Source organism: Carassius gibelio, chromosome B22 (assembly GCF_023724105.1).
Source record: "Carassius gibelio isolate Cgi1373 ecotype wild population from Czech Republic chromosome B22, carGib1.2-hapl.c, whole genome shotgun sequence".
Lineage (NCBI taxonomy): Eukaryota > Metazoa > Chordata > Actinopteri > Cypriniformes > Cyprinidae > Carassius > Carassius gibelio.
Genome location: NC_068417.1, coordinates 26,844,587 through 26,868,805, shown reverse-complemented (window position 1 = coordinate 26,868,805; position 24,219 = coordinate 26,844,587). Strand labels below are relative to the sequence as shown.

General features: G+C 38.2%; 2 protein-coding genes, 1 long non-coding RNA gene and 1 other non-coding gene across 7 annotated transcripts; 2 read left to right on the top strand and 2 right to left on the bottom strand.

Annotated features, from left to right (window-relative positions):
* Window positions 1-328: 328 nt before the first annotated feature.
* LOC127987837 (BTB/POZ domain-containing protein 2-like) lies at window positions 329-5,086 on the top strand. Of its 3 annotated transcripts, none has more exons than XM_052590185.1 (9): window positions 329-1,062; window positions 1,260-1,379; window positions 1,898-2,054; window positions 2,266-2,371; window positions 2,460-2,657; window positions 2,783-2,975; window positions 3,134-3,221; window positions 3,450-3,596; window positions 4,059-5,086. In XM_052590185.1, the coding sequence occupies exons 1-9, from the start codon at window positions 464-466 to the stop codon at window positions 4,218-4,220; spliced, it is 1,770 nt and encodes a 589-aa protein (XP_052446145.1). In that variant the 5' UTR covers window positions 329-463; the 3' UTR covers window positions 4,221-5,086. The 3 variants fall into 3 exon arrangements, with proteins under 3 accessions (XP_052446145.1, XP_052446146.1, XP_052446147.1); XM_052590186.1 differs by having other exon boundaries at window positions 330-972; XM_052590187.1 differs by lacking the exon at window positions 1,260-1,379 and having other exon boundaries at window positions 331-972.
* Window positions 5,087-5,356: 270 nt separating this feature from the next.
* Window positions 5,357-7,984, bottom strand: LOC127987868 (uncharacterized). Its single transcript, XR_008161453.1, has 5 exons — window positions 7,868-7,984; window positions 6,592-6,780; window positions 6,293-6,489; window positions 6,130-6,214; window positions 5,357-5,933 (listed from the first exon to the last, which is right to left on the bottom strand). It is a non-coding gene; the product is annotated as an uncharacterized LOC127987868 (long non-coding RNA).
* Window positions 6,016-6,082, bottom strand: LOC128008598 (small nucleolar RNA SNORD37). Its single transcript, XR_008180332.1, has one exon. It is a non-coding gene; the product is annotated as a small nucleolar RNA SNORD37 (small nucleolar RNA).
* Window positions 7,985-13,751: 5,767 nt separating the features above from the next.
* LOC127987842 (cyclic AMP-responsive element-binding protein 3-like protein 3-A) lies at window positions 13,752-23,740 on the top strand. Of its 2 annotated transcripts, none has more exons than XM_052590201.1 (10): window positions 13,752-14,113; window positions 14,365-14,478; window positions 14,746-14,980; window positions 15,178-15,311; window positions 15,476-15,586; window positions 15,669-15,775; window positions 15,998-16,066; window positions 16,150-16,234; window positions 18,220-18,316; window positions 21,602-23,740. In XM_052590201.1, exons 1-10 carry the CDS (start codon window positions 14,093-14,095, stop codon window positions 21,913-21,915), a joined length of 1,287 nt encoding a protein of 428 aa, XP_052446161.1. In that variant the 5' UTR covers window positions 13,752-14,092; the 3' UTR covers window positions 21,916-23,740. The 2 variants fall into 2 exon arrangements, with proteins under 2 accessions (XP_052446161.1, XP_052446162.1); XM_052590202.1 differs by having other exon boundaries at window positions 13,753-14,006.
* The last annotated feature ends 479 nt before the right edge of the window (window positions 23,741-24,219 follow it).

The following is a 24,219-nucleotide window of genomic DNA, read 5'->3' as shown; positions in this document are numbered from 1 at the left end:
ATATTATTACCTAATTCACAATTTTAAAATTCAATTTCTCAACTGTGAGGACCTCAAAGTTAATTGAATGAATAAAAGATCATTTTTAATATTAATTATTAAAAAAAAAAAAAAGTAAATATAAAGCAAAAACCAACCAACCGCCTGTAAAACAGCACTTTAACATAACTGTTAACAATTACACTTCTCATATGGTTCAACTTATTTTAAACATTTGTAATTTTAATGCCATGTGTGGAAAAGCTGCTCTCTTATTTTTTACGCCATACTCTCCAGAATGAAAACATTTCCACGCACATCTGCCTCCTCTCCAACAATGTGCTGGCTAAAGAATAAAACTCTCACATCCTAAACATGAAAACTAGAATGAATTGCAGGCAGGAAGACCAGGTTAATTAAAAGGGGGCTCGGTGATGCTCGAGTCTCTCGTGGCAAGGCAGTCATTCGGCCAGTATTTCTGGTTATGCGCTGTTGTGTTTGTTTATTCACGCAGAGCCTGGAGTGTTCACCATCCAAGATGGCTGCGGGGGAAAGCAACAGCCGATCCTCATGCCTAAACTTGTCTAATTCGGGGCCTCTTGGCAATGCACCGCCGAGCAACAGCGCCCATTCGTCACCCGCCAGCAACGGGGGAGTCGTGGTCGCGGCCGGGGGAATGAACCGGGGCGCGGGGAACGCGAACCCCCGGACAGGCCCGGAGAACGGCGGAGGAGGCGCCGAGTCCGCGGTGAGGAGCACGCCGAGCGCGCACAACCCTCCGCGGCAGTCGGTCTGTCCAAGCGGAGCGACTTCGGGCGCTGCGTCAAACATGACGGCGACTCCATCATCATCTTCAACCTCCTCTTCGTCTTCCTCCGCGTCCTCCGACGCGTCCGCCGCCGTCGCCTCGCTTCCCAGCAGCCCGGCTTCAGTTTTGGTTTATCGAGAGCCGGTCTACAACTGGCAAGCGACAAAAAGTACAGTGAAAGAAAGGTTTGCATTTTTGTTTAACAACGAAGTGCTAAGTGACGTCCATTTTTTGGTTGGGAAGGGGATGGGAGTGCAGCGCATTCCAGCGCACAGGTAGGGATGAAGAGCGGTCTGTTTCTATGTTTGACTGGAGTCGTTTTTGAATCATTATTTATATTGCTATAAACGAAGCGTATGGTAAATTCTTCCGCTAGATGAATATAAGCTATAGCAGTTGTTTCGGTGAGGATAAATCCATATTTAATCCTCAAATGGCCGTATTTACAGCGCGGTCCCGTTGCTCTTCGCAGATTTGCTCTCGCGGTGGGAAGTGCCGTGTTTGATGCCATGTTCAACGGTGGCATGGCTACAACGTCGACCGAAATTGAGCTGCCAGATGTGGAACCGGCTGCATTTCTAGCCCTTCTCAAGTAAGAATGGGCTTCACTGCATGCTGGATGCTCTGTCCTGCTCTTCTTTGTGTTGACCCTTGCTGTCATAACGTCCTTCAGATGTCCTCTGCCATGTAACTGCAGTCAGCACAACCATTGCAAACATGTACCATGGTATATTAACGTGTTTCCGCCGATATAATACTGTTTTTGTTCCTACTAATAGGCTACAACAGTTAGTAAGTAAGCTTTTAGATTCTTTGTTAGTTTTTAAATGCTTGTGGTGGCTAGAGCGACGATATTTTGGCGGAAATAAACCGTTACCATGAACCAGAACCTTAAAATATACTGGACATTGTGGACAGAAGTAATAATTAGACTCAAACCAACAATAAAACAGGTATTGAGTAATGTTTGACAGTCTGTTTTCTTATGACTATCTTATCTATCTGCTAAATTGTCCATCTCAAGACATAACTTCTTGTCTCTCTATCGTCTTCTTTATGTCTTTCTGTCAATCTGTAAGTCTATAATAGTTTTTCTTTTTCCAATTACAGATTTTTATACTCCGATGAAGTGCAAATTGGACCGGAGACCGTTATGACCACGCTTTACTCAGCCAAAAAGTACGCAGTACCTGCGCTCGAAGCCCACTGCGTCGAATTCTTAAAGAAAAACCTACGCGCTGACAATGCGTTCATGTTGCTTACCCAGGTAATCAACAGGATTTGAGTCCGGTTTGATGGTGGCAATAGGAACTGACATATTGGACGAGTTTGTCCCCCAGTCATCTTGAGTCCCCATGTTTGACAGCTCCCTTTCAAATCCTAGCAAACAGCGCCTCGGGCTTATTGAGTGTTGTCTGTTTTGTTTTTTGTGTTGTCTATTATAGATTGTATGAAAACATGGTTCCTTTTGCTTTTAGGCGCGGCTTTTTGACGAGCCCCAGCTGGCTAGTCTCTGTTTAGAAAATATCGACAAGAACACCGCTGATGCGCTAGCCGCCGAGGGCTTCACGGATGTCGACCTCGGTACTGCTCTTAAGTATCAAATATCACAGCAAAATACAATCAGAAGAGTAAGTCAGCAATAAACTGTCTTATGTTCCCTCCCGTGCAGACACCCTTGTGGCAGTCCTGGAGAGAGACACGCTGGGTCTACGGGAAGTGCGTCTCTTCGGGGCTGCGGTTCGTTGGGCGGAAGCTGAGGCCCAAAGGCAACAGTTACAGCCAACACCAGAGAATAAGCGCAGAGTGTTGGGAAAAGCACTTTCCCTTATTCGGTTCCCGCTTATGACTATTGAAGAGTTTGCGGCAGGTGATTTCCTGAATGCTTTTTCTGAAAAGTAGATCTGTCATATTTCACTTGACCTTAGCGATAGGTGCTCTAGCTTCCTGAGTGGCATTAGCCATAGAGCTAAACCTTGTGTATGTGTGCGATAGGTCCGGCTCAGTCTGGAATACTCACAGACCGCGAGGTGGTCAGTCTGTTTCTGCATTTTACCGTCAATCCAAAACCACACGTGGAGTTTATTGACCGGCCTCGCTGCTGCCTCCGGGGGAAAGAGTGCAGTATCACACGTTTCAGTCAGGTGGAGAGTCGCTGGGGCTACAGCGGAACCAGTGACCGCATACGGTAAGTAAGTGTGTTTTTAAAACCCATTGATTAAAAAAGGGCTGAGACATCGAAGGGGAACATGTGGATTTGATTCTAGTCGTTTTATGTAGCTACCTGATTTAGGTGGAACGTTAAAAACTGTTGTTGAGTAATGTTTGCATTCAAATTCCACACAGGTTTTCTGTGAACCGCAGAATATTTGTGGTGGGATTTGGGCTCTATGGGTCAATACATGGTCCAACTGACTATCAGGTCAACATCCAGGTAAGAAATTCAAATTTCAAGCATGATCTGCCTGCAGTGCGTTCACTGACGGTCAATGCATGTCTGACAGATGCTCTTTCTGTCTAAGTGGGCGATTCTTGGCTAAATTTAATTGCAATAAGGACTAGAGTAGTCCTTGTTTTTCTGTGCTTGAAGATGATCTTGGAAATATTAATATGATCTTGTCAGTATGTGAGTGGTAAAACTGCACATTTTCTTCTAATGTAGATAATACATACAGACAGCAATACAGTTCTCGGTCAGAATGATACAGGCTTTAGCTGCGATGGAACGGCCAGTACTTTCCGAGTCATGTTCAAGGAGCCTGTGGAAATTCTTCCCAGTGTCAACTACATTGCCTGCGCCACCCTCAAGGTAAAACAGACCCAAATTTGTGTATTAGTCCATTCATATGCCAAAATGGTTATTGTAAATGCCACTTGCCACCTACAAGCAATGACAAGTACCAAATCTTGGTTCCTTGCATCTACAGTTGCATTAATGCTTGCAAAGCTAATACTTTGTTAACTAAAGTCTACTGGCTATTAATTATTAGGAATCCATGGGATCTGGAATTTTGCACGAGAGTGAAAGATTTTCCCATGCAGATTTTGCATTGGGTTCAAGTGAATTAATGGTTTTAAAATTGACTCCTGCGTGGGCTGTGTTTCAAACATCACTACGCTATTGGACAATGGACCTTTTTTTGACTGCACATGTAGTTCCCTTGAAATCCCTTTGTTACCAACGAATAATCATGTAAAACAATATCTATATAATTGAATACATTATTTAATGAATTATCAATTAACCTTTAATGGATTGATGCATTTGCAGGGGCCAGACTCTCATTATGGGACCAAAGGGATGCGTAAAGTCACCCATGAAGCCCCTGCTACTGGTACCAAGACCTGCTTTACATTCTGCTACGCTGCAGGCAATAACAATGGCACTTCTGTAGAGGATGGACAAATCCCAGAGGTCATCTTCTACACATAATGAGCAAGCTGAATCGTCTCACGATTGAGGAGTTTCGCATTGCATTTTGTGGCCAATTCACCGGTCTCCATGTAGACCGGTGACCAAATACTGATCTCTCATTTCTAACGGCTTTTGTTTCTAAGATTTGAAGCATGAAAATTCAGTCCTTTAAAAGTGTACTTAGGGTACAGATTCTGTTTCTACCCAAGTAGCACCTCGTAGTACCACCTTGATGTTATGAGCAGCCAGTGTCTTTGCTAATTAATGAACAAAGAGGTGAACTTTAATTGCAATGAACTACTACAGGTACAGTTCAACTCTAGAGGGTAACTCTCTTCCATTTGTACATTTATTTGAATGTTGACAACAACTGGTGTTTTTTTTTTTGGTCCCATCTTTGACCCTTGATTGTTTATTACAGTCCTTCAGATCGCACTGATGCACTTAAGCCCCCAGGTGCAACAGCAAGTTTGGGGAAAGTACACTACATCTCAATTAAGACATCAATTCATTTTATAATGGACTGTTATGTACCCGTTTTGAGTGGCCTGCACCCCTTGCTAGAGGTAAAACGCCATTTCTTCCACGGCAATGTGAACAGTAGATGTTTATGAAGTGTTGTTTTATCATAGTTGCCCTTCTTATAGTGATAAACCACAAGAGCACTTAGATTCACAAAGCCACGATGTATAAAAGCTCTAAAGTATTGACTGCTGTGAAATACTGAATACATTTGTTACCAATTATGAATATTCATTTACTGAGATGTTGATAGAAGGAAGATGAACAGGAAATGGCTTCATGAATGTACCAATGCTTACCTTGTAAGCACTGTAAATAGGTCCATGTCTTGTTTCGGTGTTCAATTAAAGTCTGCACCCCAAGCTTGTTTTCCTCGAGTCACATGAATCTGAATCAAGTCAGATTGCTTTTAATCTAGATTCTTGTTTCAAACACAAATGTGTATAGAACAGAAATAGTGAAGTTTAATAATTTAACTGTTAATATTGTATGTTTAATATTAAACTTGACAATTAACTTTAGTCAGAACATTAGTCAGAATATGTGGCATATTTACCATGGCACAAAATAATAAAAACCTAGGAGGGGTACAACTACCATATACGTTGAAGAGACCAAACATTAATCCCTCATTTTCATGTAAAATTTATTTTTTCCAAACCAAAATCCAGAATTTAAGACTATTACTCAGAAATTGAAACCAAAACTTTTATACCTGCCTGTCTGCTTATATTAGCATATCCAAACCAATAATAATAAAAAGACAAGCAGAGACATTGCATTGCTGATTAAGACTTGTATTTCAGGCTTACAAAAACACCAGTCTTCCAGAAATATTTTACATTGAGGTAGACCGTTATTTTCTTTTAATGATATCACAGCAAGCACAGAATATCCACATACCACAGTAGATAAATTGTGCAACTCATTTGACTAAATTTATAAATCCCACTAGGAAGTGAGAAAAGCCACCATTTGCCTGTTGGTCTGTAATACAGATGCCTAAGGCAGACAACAAGACCATCTAAAACTATGGTCATGTCTCCTATAGTGTATTTGTATATTTGTCCAAGTAGTTGTCTAAAGCTAGAATGCCTTCGAGTCTCTTGCACTTTCGTGTGTCAGCCACCATCTGGGCAGGCTTGGAATTGGCTTCCATGGGGTCTCCAGGCAGGATCTGCCAATGAAGTTCATGATGGCATCAAATATCTATATAATTGAAAAAAAGTTACAACTTAATAAAATATCCATATGCACAAAGCAAATGAACCCAAGTTGTTGACAACAGCCATATCAGACAAAAAAATTTTCATCAAGACAATCAGGTCAAAGTGAAGAATTTTAAAATCATCATTAACGGCTTGGATAACAACTATACGTTACCACTCAGAGCAAGAATACTCACATTAAAGATAGGGTCCAGGATCAATTGGGCTAAAGTCCTGGGAATTATTTTGCCATCTGGTGAAGTGGCAGAAGGGTCACATTACCTGCAAGAAATGGTCACCTGTTACAGAAAGAAACATTATATTCAGCTGGGTTGTTCTGTTGGGTTTTCCCCATCTCACCGGTCTCCCCGAAGCTTCATCATGTCCTCCAACTTCTTGCACCGCCCAGCTGGGCTTCACCTTTGGCAGCAAACTTCATTACATACATCTCCACCAACTGCTTCAAAGTAAAAAACAGTTCATGCAGTCCAGATCCAAAGTCAACAGTACCAATGACTGCATTGGTCTAGGAGCAGGACATTAAGTAGACCGTGTACCTAAAAAACATTTTAAGACAATCAATTAAAAAAATTTACCTAATAACAGCAGAGTTCTTTGAAAACTGTAAAGGTCCCATGAGCAAGCCATGAGGCACTCACCATAATGAAGCCCATAGGTCCATTCTCATCCTTACCAAGGGGTATAGATGATCACGTTGACGTTCTCAAACAATGTGCTGGAAGGTCTAGTAAAGCTCTTCAGGGTCCAGCTGCAGCACCAGCAATGCACATCTTGCCAATCATCAATACAGACTTCATTCTCCCAACAATAGCTCGTCTGAGCAGTCTCTGTCACACATTAATAAGCCACAGATCATGCAACATTTAAGACAGAGTCATATCTGGTTCTCTGACATATGGCACCCTACACTTCAAAATAAAAGGCACTTTAATGGAATATAACATTCCATGAAGAACACTAATGGAACCTAGAACATTCCATGAAGAACACTCATGGAACCTTTCCATTGCACAAAACGTTCTTATGATAAAAAGATCTTTAAAAAAAATTGTTCTAAGAGCAATTCACTAAAAGGTTCTTTAAGGAACCTAAAATGATTCTAATGCATCAATTAAAAAAAAACAAAAACAAAAAAAAACACTTTTAACAGTGTACCTAGTTTTACCAAAACCCCGCCGTTTTAGCATCACCACCTATTATATGGTTTTGGACTATATAACGACTACCAATCGATCTCGATCTAGAAGCATGAAGTTCAAAATTATGCAGGAGCAAAGCTACGTTTAGCCTATATTTTGTTCCTACAAGTGTAATATGAACAACACAATGAATTTCTGAGCAGTGGGTGTTATTTTAGTAAATGTGGATTTTATTTCAACGACAATGAACGCTAATAGCTCATGTGGTCTCAAAATGGCAGCACCCATGAGGGGGCATGTAAAATGAAATTCTAGAGGAATTTTAATAGATATTAAAGTTTAATTAACTTGTGCAGAACTTCATGTGCAGTCTTTAGCACCAGCTGTTTTGCTAACACACCACTGAAACAGACCTTTAGGAACCAATTCAGCTGACAATAGGCTTTGATGAAACCAGGATAACACACCCAGAGAGCACAACTGGTCAGAAGTAAAGGGATCGATGACATCTGTTCATCATTTCAGAAAATTGTTTAAAAAAAATTTTTTTTTAAACAGTAACTGTACATATAAGCGTACAGACTTAAGAGAGAATGTAATACAACTTCTTACAAAAAGAGAAAATTGAATTCATATGTTGGTCAGGATTTTAAAAGTGTTTCTTACAGCATCTTCACTAAACCAAATTGAACTCAAAGCACTTACATGGTCACAAAATATCAAACTTTAGAAGATTATGAATGCATAAAGTAAATGCCGTCATATATCGCCTTACCATTTTCCCCGATGTTTTTGGATTCGTTTAACGATGAACTCAATGGGACCCAGGCGAGGGTGAGAGAGGGGGAACGCAACCCTCATGAATATATATTGAGCGCGCGCCGTACGTATTGTACGTGATGACGTCGCATTACCGCCTTTTCCAGGATGAGAGAAAATGTTAGGAATAGGGTATACAACGAGATAAATATATAATTTAATTTCAGTAAATTACAGGCACATGAGAAACGGATCATTTAAACTTTTTAAACAGTTTCTTTCATATAAAGCGGGAATTCGACCAGCAGGTGGCGCCTCGTCACTGATTCCGTTACAATGTCTCCACAGCCTTGCAAACTCTGATTCACACACTATCAACTTAATTTTAAAGGTGACGGGATGTAAATCATGTATCTGACAGATCATGCAGGCTACGTGATTAGTAGCCTAGGCTATTCTGATGTGGAGATACTGTAGCCTATGTGTTTTCGTTGGACTGAAGTATTGAATTGAACACGAATAAATGCTTTAAGTTTTCAGACATTTCCCTGATAGCATATGTAGGCTACAAGGGTACGGATATTTGACATCTGCATTTATGTCAGCAAGACGTATCTTTTTTAGTCCAGACTATGTGTTAGGACTAATACATTTCAAATGAGGATGCTTAGATTTGGCATAAGTAGTTTAGCATTATCTACCTACCTATTACATATATGACACTGTTGTCAGTAAGTTACTGTAATTAATATTTACAGTGTTAAACTGTATTTGATTTACAGTAGCAAACTGTACCATTTTACCGTAAATTACTATACAAAATGTCATTCATCCGTGTAATACTGTAGTCCATTTATTTTAATATAGATTTCATTTGATTTTATAATTTTATTTTTATATAGAATTCATTTTTATTTTTATCCTACATACTGTATGTACTACTGGCATTCAATTAAAACAGACGGAATAATTACAAAAGATCAAATTCTTTATTTAAAAATTGCATGTATAACAAATTAAAATACAGTCATCTGATGCTGGAACAGTTCATCTTCATCATTTCTCTTGTCTTAGGACATTTTGCAGTGCATTGTGTTTTATTCTCTGGGTTTATCCCCACAAAGAATCTTTAGGCAACAGAAACATAATGGGAAAAGATATCCATAGCCGTCTGCAAAAACCAAGGTGCTGTTCCAAAATGTGGCCACCACCTTTCCTCACAATCCACTTTGTTGGTGACAGAATGTGTTCCCTGAAAAACAAGTAGGGCGGGAGCATCCAGATGGTTACAGAGCCCATGTGGACTGCATGTGAAGTAGAGAAAAAAAGTATACAATTGCATTTGTGCTCTTACCATCTATGTGACTACAATGTTCACTGTTGTTCAGGCACGTGCACAGGTAGGGCTCAACCTGTGCAGAGCACATGCCCTTTTTGCCCTTACACTCCGAAGTGCCCTTTTTTTGGTGGTGTTTTTTTTTTTTTTTTTTGTTTTGTTTTTTTTTTAATCAATGCTATTGGTCACCCTTTACGCCTGTCTGTCTGTTTTACCAAATTAAAGTTCTTAAAACGAGCTTGTGTAAATCTTATTCGATCCTCAAGCTGTCAGTAAGCTGATAACTCCGCCCCCTCTATATTCATTGAATCAACTGAAGTTCCACAGCAGCCTGCCAGCCGCACAGTAGACAACAGCTGAGCTGAACAGTTTTGCGAAGGGTAAATAAATATCTTGTTGTTTGAATAAGTACTACTAAACACTGTCTATAAAGGCTCATATTTTATTTATTTGATGTCTGACTGACTCACTGACTGAGACATGTGGGACGTCGCCTGAGAGAGAGGGCTAGCATTTGCCATCTAGTCATAGCCAACACTTAAATAGCCTGTGCACACAGTTGCATTTCATCTTTTATAAAATGCTAATTTGGCCAAATGCATTTTACCACAGGAAAAACTGAGCGCTCCGTCTATATACCTAAAAAAACTAGTTTGTAACCTGTTGATGAAAATGTAATGTGATGCCGGCAGCGGCAGGCACCGTCGCCGTTTTAATGACGGACAGAAAAAAAAAATCACATTTGCACACATTCGCTGGTCAAAAACTATATATTGATAAGTAATACAACAACATAATTTGTTTTTACCATCGGGAAATCATAATAGGTGCGCCCCCCGCTGTTTCCTACTGGAACTTACACAAAGCGACGAGCGATCCTCGTCACCTAACATATATTTCTAAGAAATTTCTTCTTTGATTCATGATTGCTGATAGACTTAATTTATCAACATTTAGGCTAATCATGTTATGATATACTCTCTGTATACTCTCTGTATAAAATGTTGTAAAACATGGTTTTACTACAGTAATGTAGTAGTAACTAAAAAAAAAATTACAGATCACTGAAATCTTTATATTTTATCATGCAGAATGTAATTCATGATTCATTCCAAGGCTTCATTTATTTGATCCAAAATACAGCAAAATCAGTAATATTGTGTAATATTTTTACAATTTTAAATAAATAAATTTTTCTATTTGAATATATTTTAAAATGTGATTTTATTTTTGTGATCAAAGCTGAATTTTCAGCATCATTACTCCAGTTCAGTACTCTTCAGTGTCACGTGGTCCTTCAGAAATGCTTATCACTGCAACTGTACTTTTCACACTATTTTTTTTTTTATTTTTTCATTGCTGGCTTATTTTAGGGAAAGTGTAGTGAATAAGAGACCTTTAAGAGACCAACATCCCTGGTCCACCACAGTATCAAATTTTTGCCAGATACATGGGTCACAGAAGGTTGCTGTTGTATTAGATTTAAAGAAGCCCTTAAAACCCTGTTTATCTATATTATCTAATTATCTAATATTATTATTATGGTTGTTATTAATCGTAAATAAATCTAAAGCTTTTGAGACTATTATTTTGTGTTATTGAATTTGTCATGAAGATGTGACCATTTCTTCCTTTTATGCAGGCTTACTAAATAATCTTGATATAAAAGGGGGGGGGGGTGCCCTTTTTCAGTTTCAGCACATGCCCCTCAAAAGGGCTGTGCACGGCCCTGCTGTTGTTGAGAGGTGTAGGAGGAAGAAGAGACTGCAACCACGTCAAGGTCACAAGTTCACTGAATACAACCATTTTAATCAAACCGAGAACAGACGGTTTTTGACAGAGACACAATAGGACACCATCAGTCTGTCTTGGGGTGAAATCAAAGTGACAGAAAAGAGCGACTTGGTCAGGCGCATGAGCCTTCAATCCGTCTGAGTGGCTAAAAAGTATCAGTCAATAAATGAAGTGAGCTGAAAATATATATATATTTTTCAGTCGGCGCACTCATGGGATTTTGGTTACGGCTGCTTATGCTTAGGACTTTTCAGTGACAATGGGTAAGCACAAAAGGATTTTTATTTTATTGGTAAAAAGTGTAAAAACCATGTCAATTTGTAACCCGCAAGTTCATTTAATTTCATTTTACAGTAAAATCCTGTTAAATGTAGTTTTTGTAAGTGAAAAAGAAAATAATAATTTAGTTTATAATTTACAGTGAAAAAAAAAACACATAACCGACATTCCTACAAATTCTCTTTGACAGCTCAAATTTAGTTTCTCCATTTTCCTGACATCCGCGTGCCTACATTTTTTTTTCAGTAGGCTTCAAAAGCACCAATTGCACATACGCAGACAGTGAGAAGCCCGTTGCGTTTTCAACCTGTACAATCCGTCGATAAAACAATATAAAAACAGCCAGATGTGCAATCATTTTGTTGCGGAGTGGACCATCAGTGTACGCTTTCGGTAAGTACAAGTAGTCCACATTGCGCTGTCCGTGTACGTGTCCAGATTGCTCATGCGGAAAGTACAGTATATAACATTTCGTTTAATCATTATGCAGACATTATGGAAATGTTAGTTTTGAAAGCTTTCTGAATGTTCCAAAACAAGTTATAACATTTAAAAAAAAAAGTGTAAGAAGAACATCCAACTAAAACGTTTCAGAAATAACGTTCCATAAACTATGAATTAATAATTTCTTGGTGCTAAGGTTTTGAGAATTGTATTGAAGACCTGTTATCTTTGAACAAACATTGTATTTATTCGTAACTTCTCACCGGAGATTGATTTTTTTTTTCTCTCACAAAAATGTGTCGATTCACTTCAGAAGGCCTTTATTAACCCTCAAAAGCTATGTGGAGCACTTTTTATAATGGATGGATGCATTTTATTGGACTTCAAAAACTCAACACCCATTTACTGCCATTATAAAGAACCAGGACATTTATTAATATAACTCTGATTGTATTTATCTGAGAAAAGACAGTCATATACACCTAGGATTGTATGAGGGTGAGTGAGTATATCATGTTAATTTTATTATTTGGGGAGAACTATCCCTATAAAATATTGCTTAAAATGGGTAAAAAGTGTCCAATCTTTTCTGTTTGTGGTAAAGCAGCAATGGTGGCCTTGCCTAATTCAAGGGGGATTTAATAGAAACAGTGTGGAAAAATCTGTGCGTCACATTCGAAGCCTCTTAGTTTGCCATTGATTTTTTTCCTAAACAATACTTTTTATGACTAAGACATCGGTGTATTAAAGAAGAGGGGGAAACATCCAGGAAAACTGTCCGTCCTTCAGTTTTCCTTCAAACTTTCCCTGCAATTGACACTCCATGTAGGAATTCCACCGTCTAATTATGTCTCTTGTGGAGAGGTACGTGAGTGCTTTGTAAAACAGTGGCTGATGCTTTGAACCGTGTGCGTGACGCTGCTTTCTTTGATGGTGAGTAAGCGCAGTGGACATACGTAAACCTGACGGTGCCATTAATGTGTGTTTAAAGTTCCCCTGAATACAAATGACATTGTGCCTTAACTGATGTCTGAATCTGTGCTTGCTAATGAAGAGTAAGCAAAGAAACGGCTCTGGTAAATTTCAACAAAGCCTGTCTGATACATAATAGATCTCCTCTGAGAATGAGAAATGATTTTTTAAAGCTACAGCTTACACAAAAGATGATTCCTAGTAAATCAGGATAGCTTTCAAAGTTGGATGGGCCTGTTCAGCTTCAAAGTTTTGTTCGGCAGATGATGAAATAAGAGTAGATGGAGATAGACTTGTTTTATGAGAAGACACACTGTGCCTGATGAGATGACAGTTGTTCCTGCGTGAGTCAAAGCAGCTCTGACGTCAAGAGGAAAATGAGAACAGAATTATTACCATTCAGAAATAAATAAATCTAAATTATGACTTAGATGTCTGGAAAAGGCGGACAAGCAGTAGCCAATATTAAAATATAAAAAAAATAAAAATAATAATAATCTGGTGAAGTCATAAAAGTATCATTTAATCAAATAAAATTTTAATTGCTAATAATTAAAAGTAAAGAAAAAATATTTCCATTCTAAAAAGAGCAAAAATAATAATATAAATGGATGGCTCAAAACAGCTCAGATTGCAACAGATATTAACCGTTCAAAAATAAAATGAATAATAGTCTGGTGAAGACCGAGAAGCAGTATAATTAATAATAGAATTAGTTAATAATCATCAAAATGATTAGAAATCATATATGTATATATGTATGATTCAAAACAGGTCTTTATCATTCAAAAACAATGAATAAAAAATGCACTGAAAATAATTGCTTTCTACAGCTAGTTATAGTAAATATACTGTTTATTATGTATATTGTATATTGTTGACTATCAAAACTGTGTGAAAGGTCAAGTTACCTCAGAGAGAAGGGAAAACGTGACCTTTGAACTGGTTCTGCATCAGGTGTTTCCCCCATTCACAACAAATGCCTGAAACTCTTACTTGCAAGTGCACTGAAACATATAAATAATTCCAAAGAATGATTTTTCCGGGGATGAGAAGGGAAGTGTGGTATACTGTCGGGGGGGAAAAAGGTGAGTTTGCCCCTGTTGATGCAGTTTAACTGGTTTGACTCGAGCTGATAATGTGATTTCTATTACTTGATAATGTCTAACACAGAATTGCTGTATGTTTGGCTGAAATACAAACTTTACTATTTCTCCAGGGTGTTCCCACATCTCAACAAAGAGCAGCCAATCAAATGAAGAGGATGATGGCCTGATTGTTGCGTTGGAGTTCGAACTTTGTCCTGGGCGAGCAGAAGGACAAAGATAGAGTGAGGATTAACAGATATTTTGGTTTAGTCCCATTTTTTGGCATTTTTTTCAAGGATATAGACTGCGTTAGCCCTGGGTAACAGTAATGGAGCAGTATTCAGACCAGGCAAGTCATAATGCTTTGAATTTGAACTGGTTTTGCATGAGAAATTAGCATTAAACGTAGCCTATGTTATCTAGCCTGCCCGTGTAATATCTCATATAGAGCAAAGTTCAGAAAAATAGAAAAGTTATCTTTTATGTCTTCAACATTTGCTTGCTTTCAACTGTTTTGGTGCTTTGGTCCATTTTCTGTCTTTTCCATTGAATCCCACTGGCAGCAAATGATACATACAACAATTATATTCACTGTCTCAGGTTGGTGAAGGGTTAGAACTACTCGATTTGCTCTTTGATAAGAATGACGGCATCTTACGGCATGAGACTATGGGACCACAAATCGATCAGCTTTGGCCAGTCCAAGCCCCTCATGTAAGTCTGGCTTCTTCCAAGTTTTTCAGGTCTTCCAAGTTTAACATAAAAGGGAAATTTGAATTCTTCCCAAAATGAAACTGATAATTCGCTTACCCTAATGTCATTCCAAAACGTTTTTGACTTTATTCCTCGTGCAGAACACAAAAGAAGATATTCTGTAGAATGTTTTTGACGAAAACAGTTCTTTGAAATTCTTATTGTGTGTTCCGCAAAAGAAATGATTCAATATCTCATCATTCACCATCCTGTATTCTCGATTGCCAGATGAGGATGCCCGCTCAGGGTAATGAGGACTTCTTCAGAGCACTTTTAGATGGGTACGACTCTGTTTCTGGATCTCCAGTTTGGTCGCCCTCTCCTAGCGACAGCGGAACCAGCGAAGATCCTCATTCGGATCACATCGAGAGTCCGCCGCCAACCGCAAGCCCTCTTTTGAATCCTCGCATTGTCGTATCCCAGGCTCAACACAATCTCGACACCAACTTTCCTTTTAATTTCAGTGAGTATCAAGTATTTGTGAACCTTCCATGTGACTCGAGACTTTGTAAACACAGATGATTAGCCTCCTACTTATTGATTCACTGCATTGTGCCCGGGTTTTGCTACACGTTCAGAAGATAAGCCCCTATACCTGAGCTTTGTGAATCTCTACACACGCAAACAAAGAAAGATAAATAGTATTATCTGTTGCTGCAGATGGCTGGGAGACTGGCTTCTTCCCAGACAGGGCCGGAGGGATGCAGCGTGCATCTGAAACACCACAGGCTCAACCGAACACTGGATTCCCTCGAACTATCAAGGACCTGCTGCTATCTGGCACACCAGAGCCCGTGAGTCTGCACTCAGGCATGAAGCTAGGTAAAACACACAAGGCAGAATAGGGAAAAGGCGAACTTGACTGCAGATAAAAGGTGAACTCGATAGGTTTCTGACCATCCAGCCACACAGAGACGTTGATTGGATTTGTTACCTTCATGCCCATTTGATATTCCAGGCCACAAAGGTGTCCCAGCAGTCCTACCGGGAGCTGATTCTCACAGAGGATGAGAAACGATTACTTGCCAAGGAAGGACTGACTCTGCCAAATCAGTTCCCGCTTACCAAGGTACCGTCACTTGGCAACTACACCGTAAAAGTAGAGCGCAGTCTTTGTAGCTCAATGTTTCTGCTTCCCTCCCATGATCAAGTACGAGGAAAGGATTCTGAAGAAAATCCGCCGAAAGATCCGCAACAAGCAGTCGGCCCAAGAGAGCAGGAAGAAGAAGAAAGAATACATCGATGGCCTGGAGAGCAGGTATCAACTGTTGTGCTCGAACAAATGGAGCAAAGCTACGTGCGTTGAATCACGGTGTAAAAATCATAATCCGCGTTGATGAAATTTGCAGCTACTGAACACAAACCTCCTGGCAAAATACCAGGTGGAAGTTCACTGCTGTGTCTGAGAATTAACTCGAGTGTGGATTTGATTGCAACCTGTTTTCATTTACATGGTTCTTATGGGAATCTGTTTTCGTAGGATGGCGGCATGCAGCGCACACAGCCAGGAGCTGCAGAGGAAAGTCTTCCAGCTGGAGAAATGCAACATGTGAGGGAATCATTTACTTGGTAATATTCACACTCATTACAGGCTCCTGGAATCAAACTTTTACCCCCCTCTGTCCATTTCAGCTCCCTGATGGAACAGCTGCGTCGGCTGCAGGCGATGGTCATGAATGGATCCAACAAAACGGCCCAGACTGGGACCTGCATTCTGGTAAGTGTTAAAAGAAGAAATATTAGCACATAAAAAAAGGGAATAAGTGATATAGAGACACATTTATGTTGTGTCAGAGAAATACGATGCTGTATTACAATCAATTATTGAAAGATCGTCTGGAAAATATTATCTATGCTTTTAGATGTATAAACCTGAAGAGAAGCATTTGCAATTTGAATCATTTATTTACAGATTCATGAATACTGTTTCAAAGCAATTTTACAGAAAATGCCTCAACCCACAACCCACCGTAAGCAAACCGAATTCAGTGCCAAGAAAAATTCCCTAGAAAGATGCAAATCGAATACAAACTTTACACTGTAAGGAAAGAAAGATGAAACGAGATTACTTTTTAAAATTTCAATAAAATGAATAACAATAAAACTACATGCAGATTTGGGTCACAGTTTTTTTTAAGGTATAGTTCTCACTATAAATAAAACTATTAACTTTTGTCTAAATAAACTCCTAATTACTGCTTATTAGTAGTTAAATGGATAAGTCTTAAGTGTTGGGTAGGATTAAAGATGTAGAATATGGTCATGGACAATATGTGTTTTACAAGCACTAATAAACAGCCAATATGCTAGTAATATGCATGCTACTACTAGTGAGAATTGGTCCCTATACTTAAAGGGCTCATGGGATGCCAATATTTTCTGAGTTGATATTATTCTTAAGGGTCTTAATGAAAAGTCTATAATATATTTTGGTAGAAATATCTCAATGGTAGTGTAAAAAACACCCTTTATTTCCTGTCAAAATCAGCTCTGTTTTTAGCAAGCTGCTTTTTAGTCCATGTTACTTTAAATGCTAATGAGATTTTCATCATTATAGGATGGATGAGTACACACACTTCTAACACACATTCATGTTATGACAGCTTGTAAAGTGAATTTAGCATTCGATGATCCCTTTACGTGTTTCCCAGATTTGTTTTTGCTTACCATCATGTCTACATTTCTATTTCTTAATATTATTTTATCCTGTCACAAGAATGAAATGATCTCAAATAATTTCAAGCCTCTCGAAATCAGACTGAGATCTTTCAGATTCCAAATTATTTAATTTGATTTATTTTAAAATTATTATTATTATTATTATTATTATTATTTTATTTTATGTTCATCAAAGTATCCTGAAAAAAAGAAAAATTCACACACACACACACACACACACACACACACACACACACAGACAAAAAACTAAGGAGCATTGTTTTCATTATGACACTAATAAAAAGAAATGCTTCTTGAGCACCATTTCTGGAGGATTATTGGACACTGAAGATAAGCTTTTATTTTAAGTAATATTAATTGAAAATGCCATTTCTGGTTGACTTCAGTTGATTAAATGTAAAATAAAATAAGAAAAGTCTCACACTAAAGTAAATTTCATTGTGTTTTATGATTAGTCAAAACTTTGACTGACGTGCTCTTAAAGGGATAGTTCACTCAAAAATAAAAATTCTGTCATTACTTACTCACACTCATGTCATTCCAAACCCATTAGACCTTTGTTTATCTTCTGAACAAATATTGAAATATTATAGCTTTTTGACCCTGCATAGACAGCAATGCAACTGACATGTTCAAAGCCCAAAAAGATAATAAGGACATTGTTAAAGTAGTCCATACAACATCAGTGGGTTAACCATAATTGTTTTAGGGTCAGAAAGATCTTAGATTTCATCAAAAATATCTTAATTTGTGTTCCAAAGATGAACAACAGTCTTACGGGTTTGAAATGACATGAGAGTAAGTAATTAATTACTTAATGTACATTTTTGGGTGAACTCTCCTTTAAAGCAATCATCAGTGTTCCTCAACATGAAGGAGGCTTTGGAACTAAATAATCACATAAAAAGAAACTCCGATCTATAGCTACTTGAGAACATACCTAAAAAAATACATGTTACATCAAAGTCATGCTTGCCTTCTGTGTTGGTACACTCAAGCTTTCCATCTGCCTCTGTCCCTCAGGTGCTGCTTCTGTCTTTCACCTTGATTCTGCTGCCCAATCTGAAGCCCTTCACAGATACCAAGGTCAGCCAACATGGAGACTTCAGTCCATTGAGAGGTGAGTTTTCTGTCCAAAACATCTCCTCCATTCAGCCCTTGAGGGGAAAACCCCATTAAAACTACTTTATATCCTCTAGTGCTAACTTGAGAGGAAAATGTCATGCTTGAAGAACGAAGGGTTTTTCAATCAGTGAAATGCATCATTTGGTCGACAAGCCATTAGGCTTGGACTGAAACCTTGAGACAGTTATTGGAAGTACTGAGAGAGTTGAATGGCAAGAAGAATGGCAAACAGCTTAGTCATGTTTCTCACACGCTGAATCAACGGCGTGGAAGAAAAGCTGTAATTTGTCCTCATCAAACGGCTGTCAGTGTTTCTGAAGGCAATCAATTCTTATTCTACAGGCTAAGCGTAGGTCATGGTTAAAGTTTGGTGCACTTGGTCACAGTCTTGTTCGATTAGCATCCTGTTGAGCACTGCAGCTCTTCTGAAGTGGATGGTCGAAGTTCAGGAAAAAAAGAACAGGGAAAAATGTGTCACAGAGTGACTTGTATGTTTATTTCCTACATAGATGAAAAATAACTTGCAATTCCCTTTCTACAGGTGTATCTCAATAAATTAGAATGTCGTGGAAAAGTTCATTTATTTCAGTAATGCAACTCAAATTGTGAAACTTGTGTATTAAATCAATTAAATGCATATAAACTGAAGTAGTTTAAGTCTTTGGTTCTTTCAATTGTGATGATTTTGGCTCACATTTAACAAAAACCCATCCATTCACAATCTCAACAAATTAGAATATGGGGACATGTCAACTCAAAACACCTGTAAAGGTTTCCTGAGCCTTCAAAATGGTCTCTCAGATTAGTTCACTAGGCTACTCAATCATGGGGAAGACAGATCTGACAGTTGTCTAGAAGACAATCATTGACAACCTTCACAAGGAGGGTAAACCACAAACATTCATTGACAAAGAAGATGGCTGTTCACAGAGTGCTGTATCCAAGCATGTTAACAGAAGGTTGAGTGAGAGGAAAAAGTGTGGAAGAAAAAGATGCACAACCAACCGAGAGAACCACAGCATTATGAGGATTGTCATGTAAACTGGATTCAAGAATTTGAGTGAACTTCACAAGGACTGAGGCTGGGGTCAAGGCATGAAGACCCACCACACACAGATGTGTCGAGGATTTTGTTGAACCACAGACAACGTCAGAGGCGTCTTACTCATAGCCCTAGTTGCCTGAAGTCCATCGTTAAGATTCCACAGTCTGTGATGATTTGGGGTGCAATGTCATCTGTTGGTGTTGGTCCATTATGTTTTTTGGAAACCAAAGTCACTGCACCCGTTTACCAAGAAATCTTGGAGCACTTCATGCTTCCTTCTGCTGCCCAGCTTTCTGAAGATGCTGATTTCATTTTCCAGCAGGATTTGGCACCTGCCCACACCAAAACTTGGTTAAATGACCACGGTGTGCTTGACTGGCCAGCAAACTCACCAGACCTGAACCCCTTAGAGAATCTGTGGGGTATTATCAAGAGGAAAATAATAAGAAGAGACCAAACAATGCAGACTGAGCTGAAGACCACTGTCAGAGAAACCTGTGCTTCCAGACCACCTCAGCAGTGTCACAAACTGATCACCTCCATGCCACGCTGAATTGAGGCAGTAATTAAAGCAAAAGGAGCCCCTACCAAGTATTGAGTACATGTACAGTAAATGAACACTTTCCAGAAGGCCAACAATTCACTAAATGTTTTTTTATTGGTTTTATGAAGTATTCTTATTTGTTGAGATTGTTACTTGGTGGGTTTTTGTTAAATGTGAGACAAAATCATCACAATTAAAAGAACCAAAGACTTAAACTACTTCAGTCTGTGTGCACTGAATTTAACTTCACAATTTGAGTTGAATTACCGAAATAAATGAACTTTTCCACGACATTCTAATTTATTGAAAATTACCTGTACTTCCTGTACTGTAGCTAGTCAAAACCAAGTTCATAAGTTTGATTATGAGGGATTGACAATACGTATAGGGTAAAAAGTGTCTAAATATCTTTGCGTTATGGGTGTTTCTTAAAATTATAGCACTTTTGTGGCAAAGTTTTATTAAAAACAGATGTATATCTTTTTTTGTCTATAAAGGTTACATCATTCAGTCAAGCAGTTGCAAATTACATTTGCTAATTTTCAAATGCCCTTCATGTGCAGATTTTATGTATGCCTTGTCCAATATTCAAACTATTAAAATCCATCATAAAAATATGAATTATTCCACAGAAAAATATTATCATCTTAATAAATAGTGAGATATCAATTAACTATTTAATATTTATTTTGTAAAATGTTTTGTATCAATTTTTCACCTAAAAGTTAGTGTACTTGCTTACCAAGGAGACAGTAGACCCTTTTTCTGTAAGTAGACATTGTGACTTTTTTCCTGTGGGCGGAGCTTATGTGGAGGCAGAAAGATTTCTCTGACCACTTCACTAACACTAGCTATTAAGTTTGTAAGTTTTTTTTTTTAACAATGACTGGAGGAAATCTAATTTTACCTAAAAAAATTAGATTAAAAAAAAAATCCACTTTTGACCAACCTTCGGTCTGTAATCCGAATTGTTCATAAATTAACAATATAAGTTTGGATAGTTCACTTTCATGCCTATTTAAAAAAAACAATAGGATGACAATTAAGGGGTTACAAATAATTGTAAAACTTTACATTAAGTTTCCATTATTTAATGTTAGTTAATGTATTAAAGCTTATTAAAGTGTTAGTGTATTTCGAGCGTTCACTTAAAAAAATAAATAAAATTAAACTAAAGAGAAATTAAGATAAATAGGCCTGTCATTTGTGAACATCATTTCCAGTGTGTGTCCAATGATGCAAAAGTGTGAAAATAAAAAGTTTTTTCCCGTATTTATTATACAAACGGCAAGTTCAGAAATGAGCCTTAGCAAGACAAAAGGAGTCGGCCATTTTACCTAAAAGTTTACAAATTAATTTACGTTACAGAACATAATTACGTACAGCGCGATATGGTGATGTGTCGGAGATGACGCTGTGGTGGAATTTTCACCAACGACATTCGATGGGAACAATGAAAGAATTCTCTTGTGATTTATGTGTAGACACTGTTGTTAATTGTTACAAGATTAATTACTTAAACTAATGAGAGTGTAGGCCTACATTTATTCTAAATAAATATTAAATAAAAATACAATTTTCATGTGCAAATTAGCAAATATTAAGTGGCGTTATTGTTTTTAAGAACATATACACTTTTTAAAAGGAGGAGTTTGAATAACTTTCTAACATTTTTTTTTAACCCCTTTCAGTTCAGTCACGGTCACTGCACAACCTTCAGTCTTCCCGCGTGCTGCGTGCCCTGGAGCATCCGTTCTCCGTGTCTGAGGACTCCAAAATGTTCCCGCGCTTCTCTGAGGATAAACGTATGGCGGAGATAGCGTCACTGCTGGGAAAACTTCACAGGAGACAAGAATCCATCAATTACGATTCTGAATCTCACAACCACAGTTTAGACCAGCGTGACGACCATCACCATGGAGACCCCATCACTGGGCATGTAGCGACAGTGACCTTGAATCCGGGACGCGGCTCGCGGCGGAGTCCTCACGCTGATGACATGTGAAGGGCAGAAGGGGATTTACCCGGGGATTTGTCAAAACTACTTTAACAGCACTTTTGAAGACGGGAGCCAGCCAACAGATTGCTGGAAGCTCGTTTTTCTACTTTCTGCTGAAGTCATTTTAAAAGACACAGTATACATAGCTGCTTATTTATATATTATCAAACTATGGATAATATAACAAGTACAATTTTATCTGTTGATTTGGAATGATGGAAATGCATTCGCTCGTGTTTTAAGCTTGCCAGAAGCTGAAAGAAGAAAAGCAATTTTGACTTTTCGTTAAAATGCAGTGGGGTCCAAACAAAAATGTGCACGTGTTTTAAAACAAGGCACAGTCTCGTATCTTTGCGAGAATAACTGACAGACTGACTGTACATTATCTTGCTTGTTTATTTAATCCACACGCTAAATAAACATGGCATATTAATATGGAATTTACAAACTTATGCTTAAACAAAATTGTCCACTATACAACGTACAAAGCAATCGGACTAGCAACGAATGTTGAGGAATGAGGAATGTTGAAATAATGAAATAATATTGACATTAATACTGCTCTGAGGTCATTTTCACTACAATCGATAACTGGGATGCAAGATGGCGACAGTTGTGTTTGTATAAAACAAGAGCCTGAGTGCCGATTTTATTTGCTCTGATGAGTGGAATGAGACACAGCCTTGCTATGGGAAACATCAAAGTCCCTTTAAAGGTTCTGTAAGTTTTTAACTCTACTAAAGCATAAAAATACCATAATATGTTTGCAGATGTTTTAGAAACATGCTAAGTTAACATACTTGTCGATCTGAAAAACAATGCTACAGTCAGCTATTCTCCTTTGAAAATGTCTGTTCCAGGCCTGAATGTCGGTCTCTGTTTTGGTTTGTGAAACTCATCCACTGACCGTTTACCCAAATGTGTTTCGGCACCTCGGGTTGCCAGTTGGCTGAAAACAATGTATTTCATTTTATTCATCGTCAAGTGCGCTCTTTCCTGTTTGTGTAGTCAATCTGGCAACCTGTGTGTGCATCAAGTCTGAGGCGGCTCCAGGTGAAAAAAGAAAAAACTTGTCCAATATTTTGAATTTGGACTGCAATACCTAGTTCAACCACTCGGTGTCAATCATACATACAGCACCTTTAAGTAGGCTTTTAGATAGTCTTTGGAAATATCAGGCTGCTGCACCTGACCAATTAGAGTCAAGTAGGCCTATTCAGAGCTTTGTGTGGCCCAATAAAATAAACATAAAAATAACAGTTTGAGTGAACAGTCGAAATAAAAAAAGAATGAATTTGTTTCATTGAGTTCAATGTAAGCAATGAAATCTGAATGCCATGGTCAAATGTTAAATATTTATTTTACTTTTATTTTCAGATTAAGGTTTGAAATAATTGAAAATAAATGCATTAAAATCCTAGATGCAGCATCAGATTTTTGGACTCCACTGTATATATTATGGCTGTGATCACTAGAAGTTAGAACCATCTGCTCTGTCAATGTAGTACTTGGACTACAGCTGAGGTGAATAATAATAATAATAATAATAATAATACAAAATCAGCTCATTCCAATTCATGAATTTTAAATCTGGAATCCTTCAGCAAGTTTGTCCTAAAGTACTGCCTTGTGCTTGTCTTCTCTTTGAAGACAGTTCTGCTTTATGGGTATTACTCTGAAGGCTGAAGTAATTTTTTCGGGAATGAGAACACGTTAGTGTGCATAAATTGCTTTCGATAACAAATGTGCTTTTTCAATGATGCGTTGTGTTGAATTGCCTTTGTTGTTGCTTTTTCCAATAAATGTAAAATATGTCTTATGAAATGGACAACTATCTGTCTGTCGACGTCAACGCGTAAATGCCTTTCAGAACAATTTGGATGTCACAAGGGACAGAATGAGGCCAGTGCAGATGAGAAGAACAGGTGAACAAGCGATCTCAGTAAAAACAAATATGAGCATCCTTGACAAATAACTTGCCCAGGAATGAGAAAACGTGTGGGAGGTTCTTCAAGACACTTTTAGATAAGAAAACTTAGAAAAAAAATACAGACGATGTATAGATTATTCATAATCTTGAGCTCAGTAATAATATTCAAATGTAATTAAAATGTACTTTTCAGCAAGGTTTCCATCTTGCAGCGCCTCTTTAACCATACAGAGATAAACTTGCATCTTTCATCCACAGGACACTGTGTGTCTCTTCGCTTTGACATCATTTTTACTTGATTAATCTGGTGCTGATTTGATGCATGAAGTTTGTACAAATACATTTCTAACTCTGTGCTCCTCAAGGCAAAAACTGTGCAA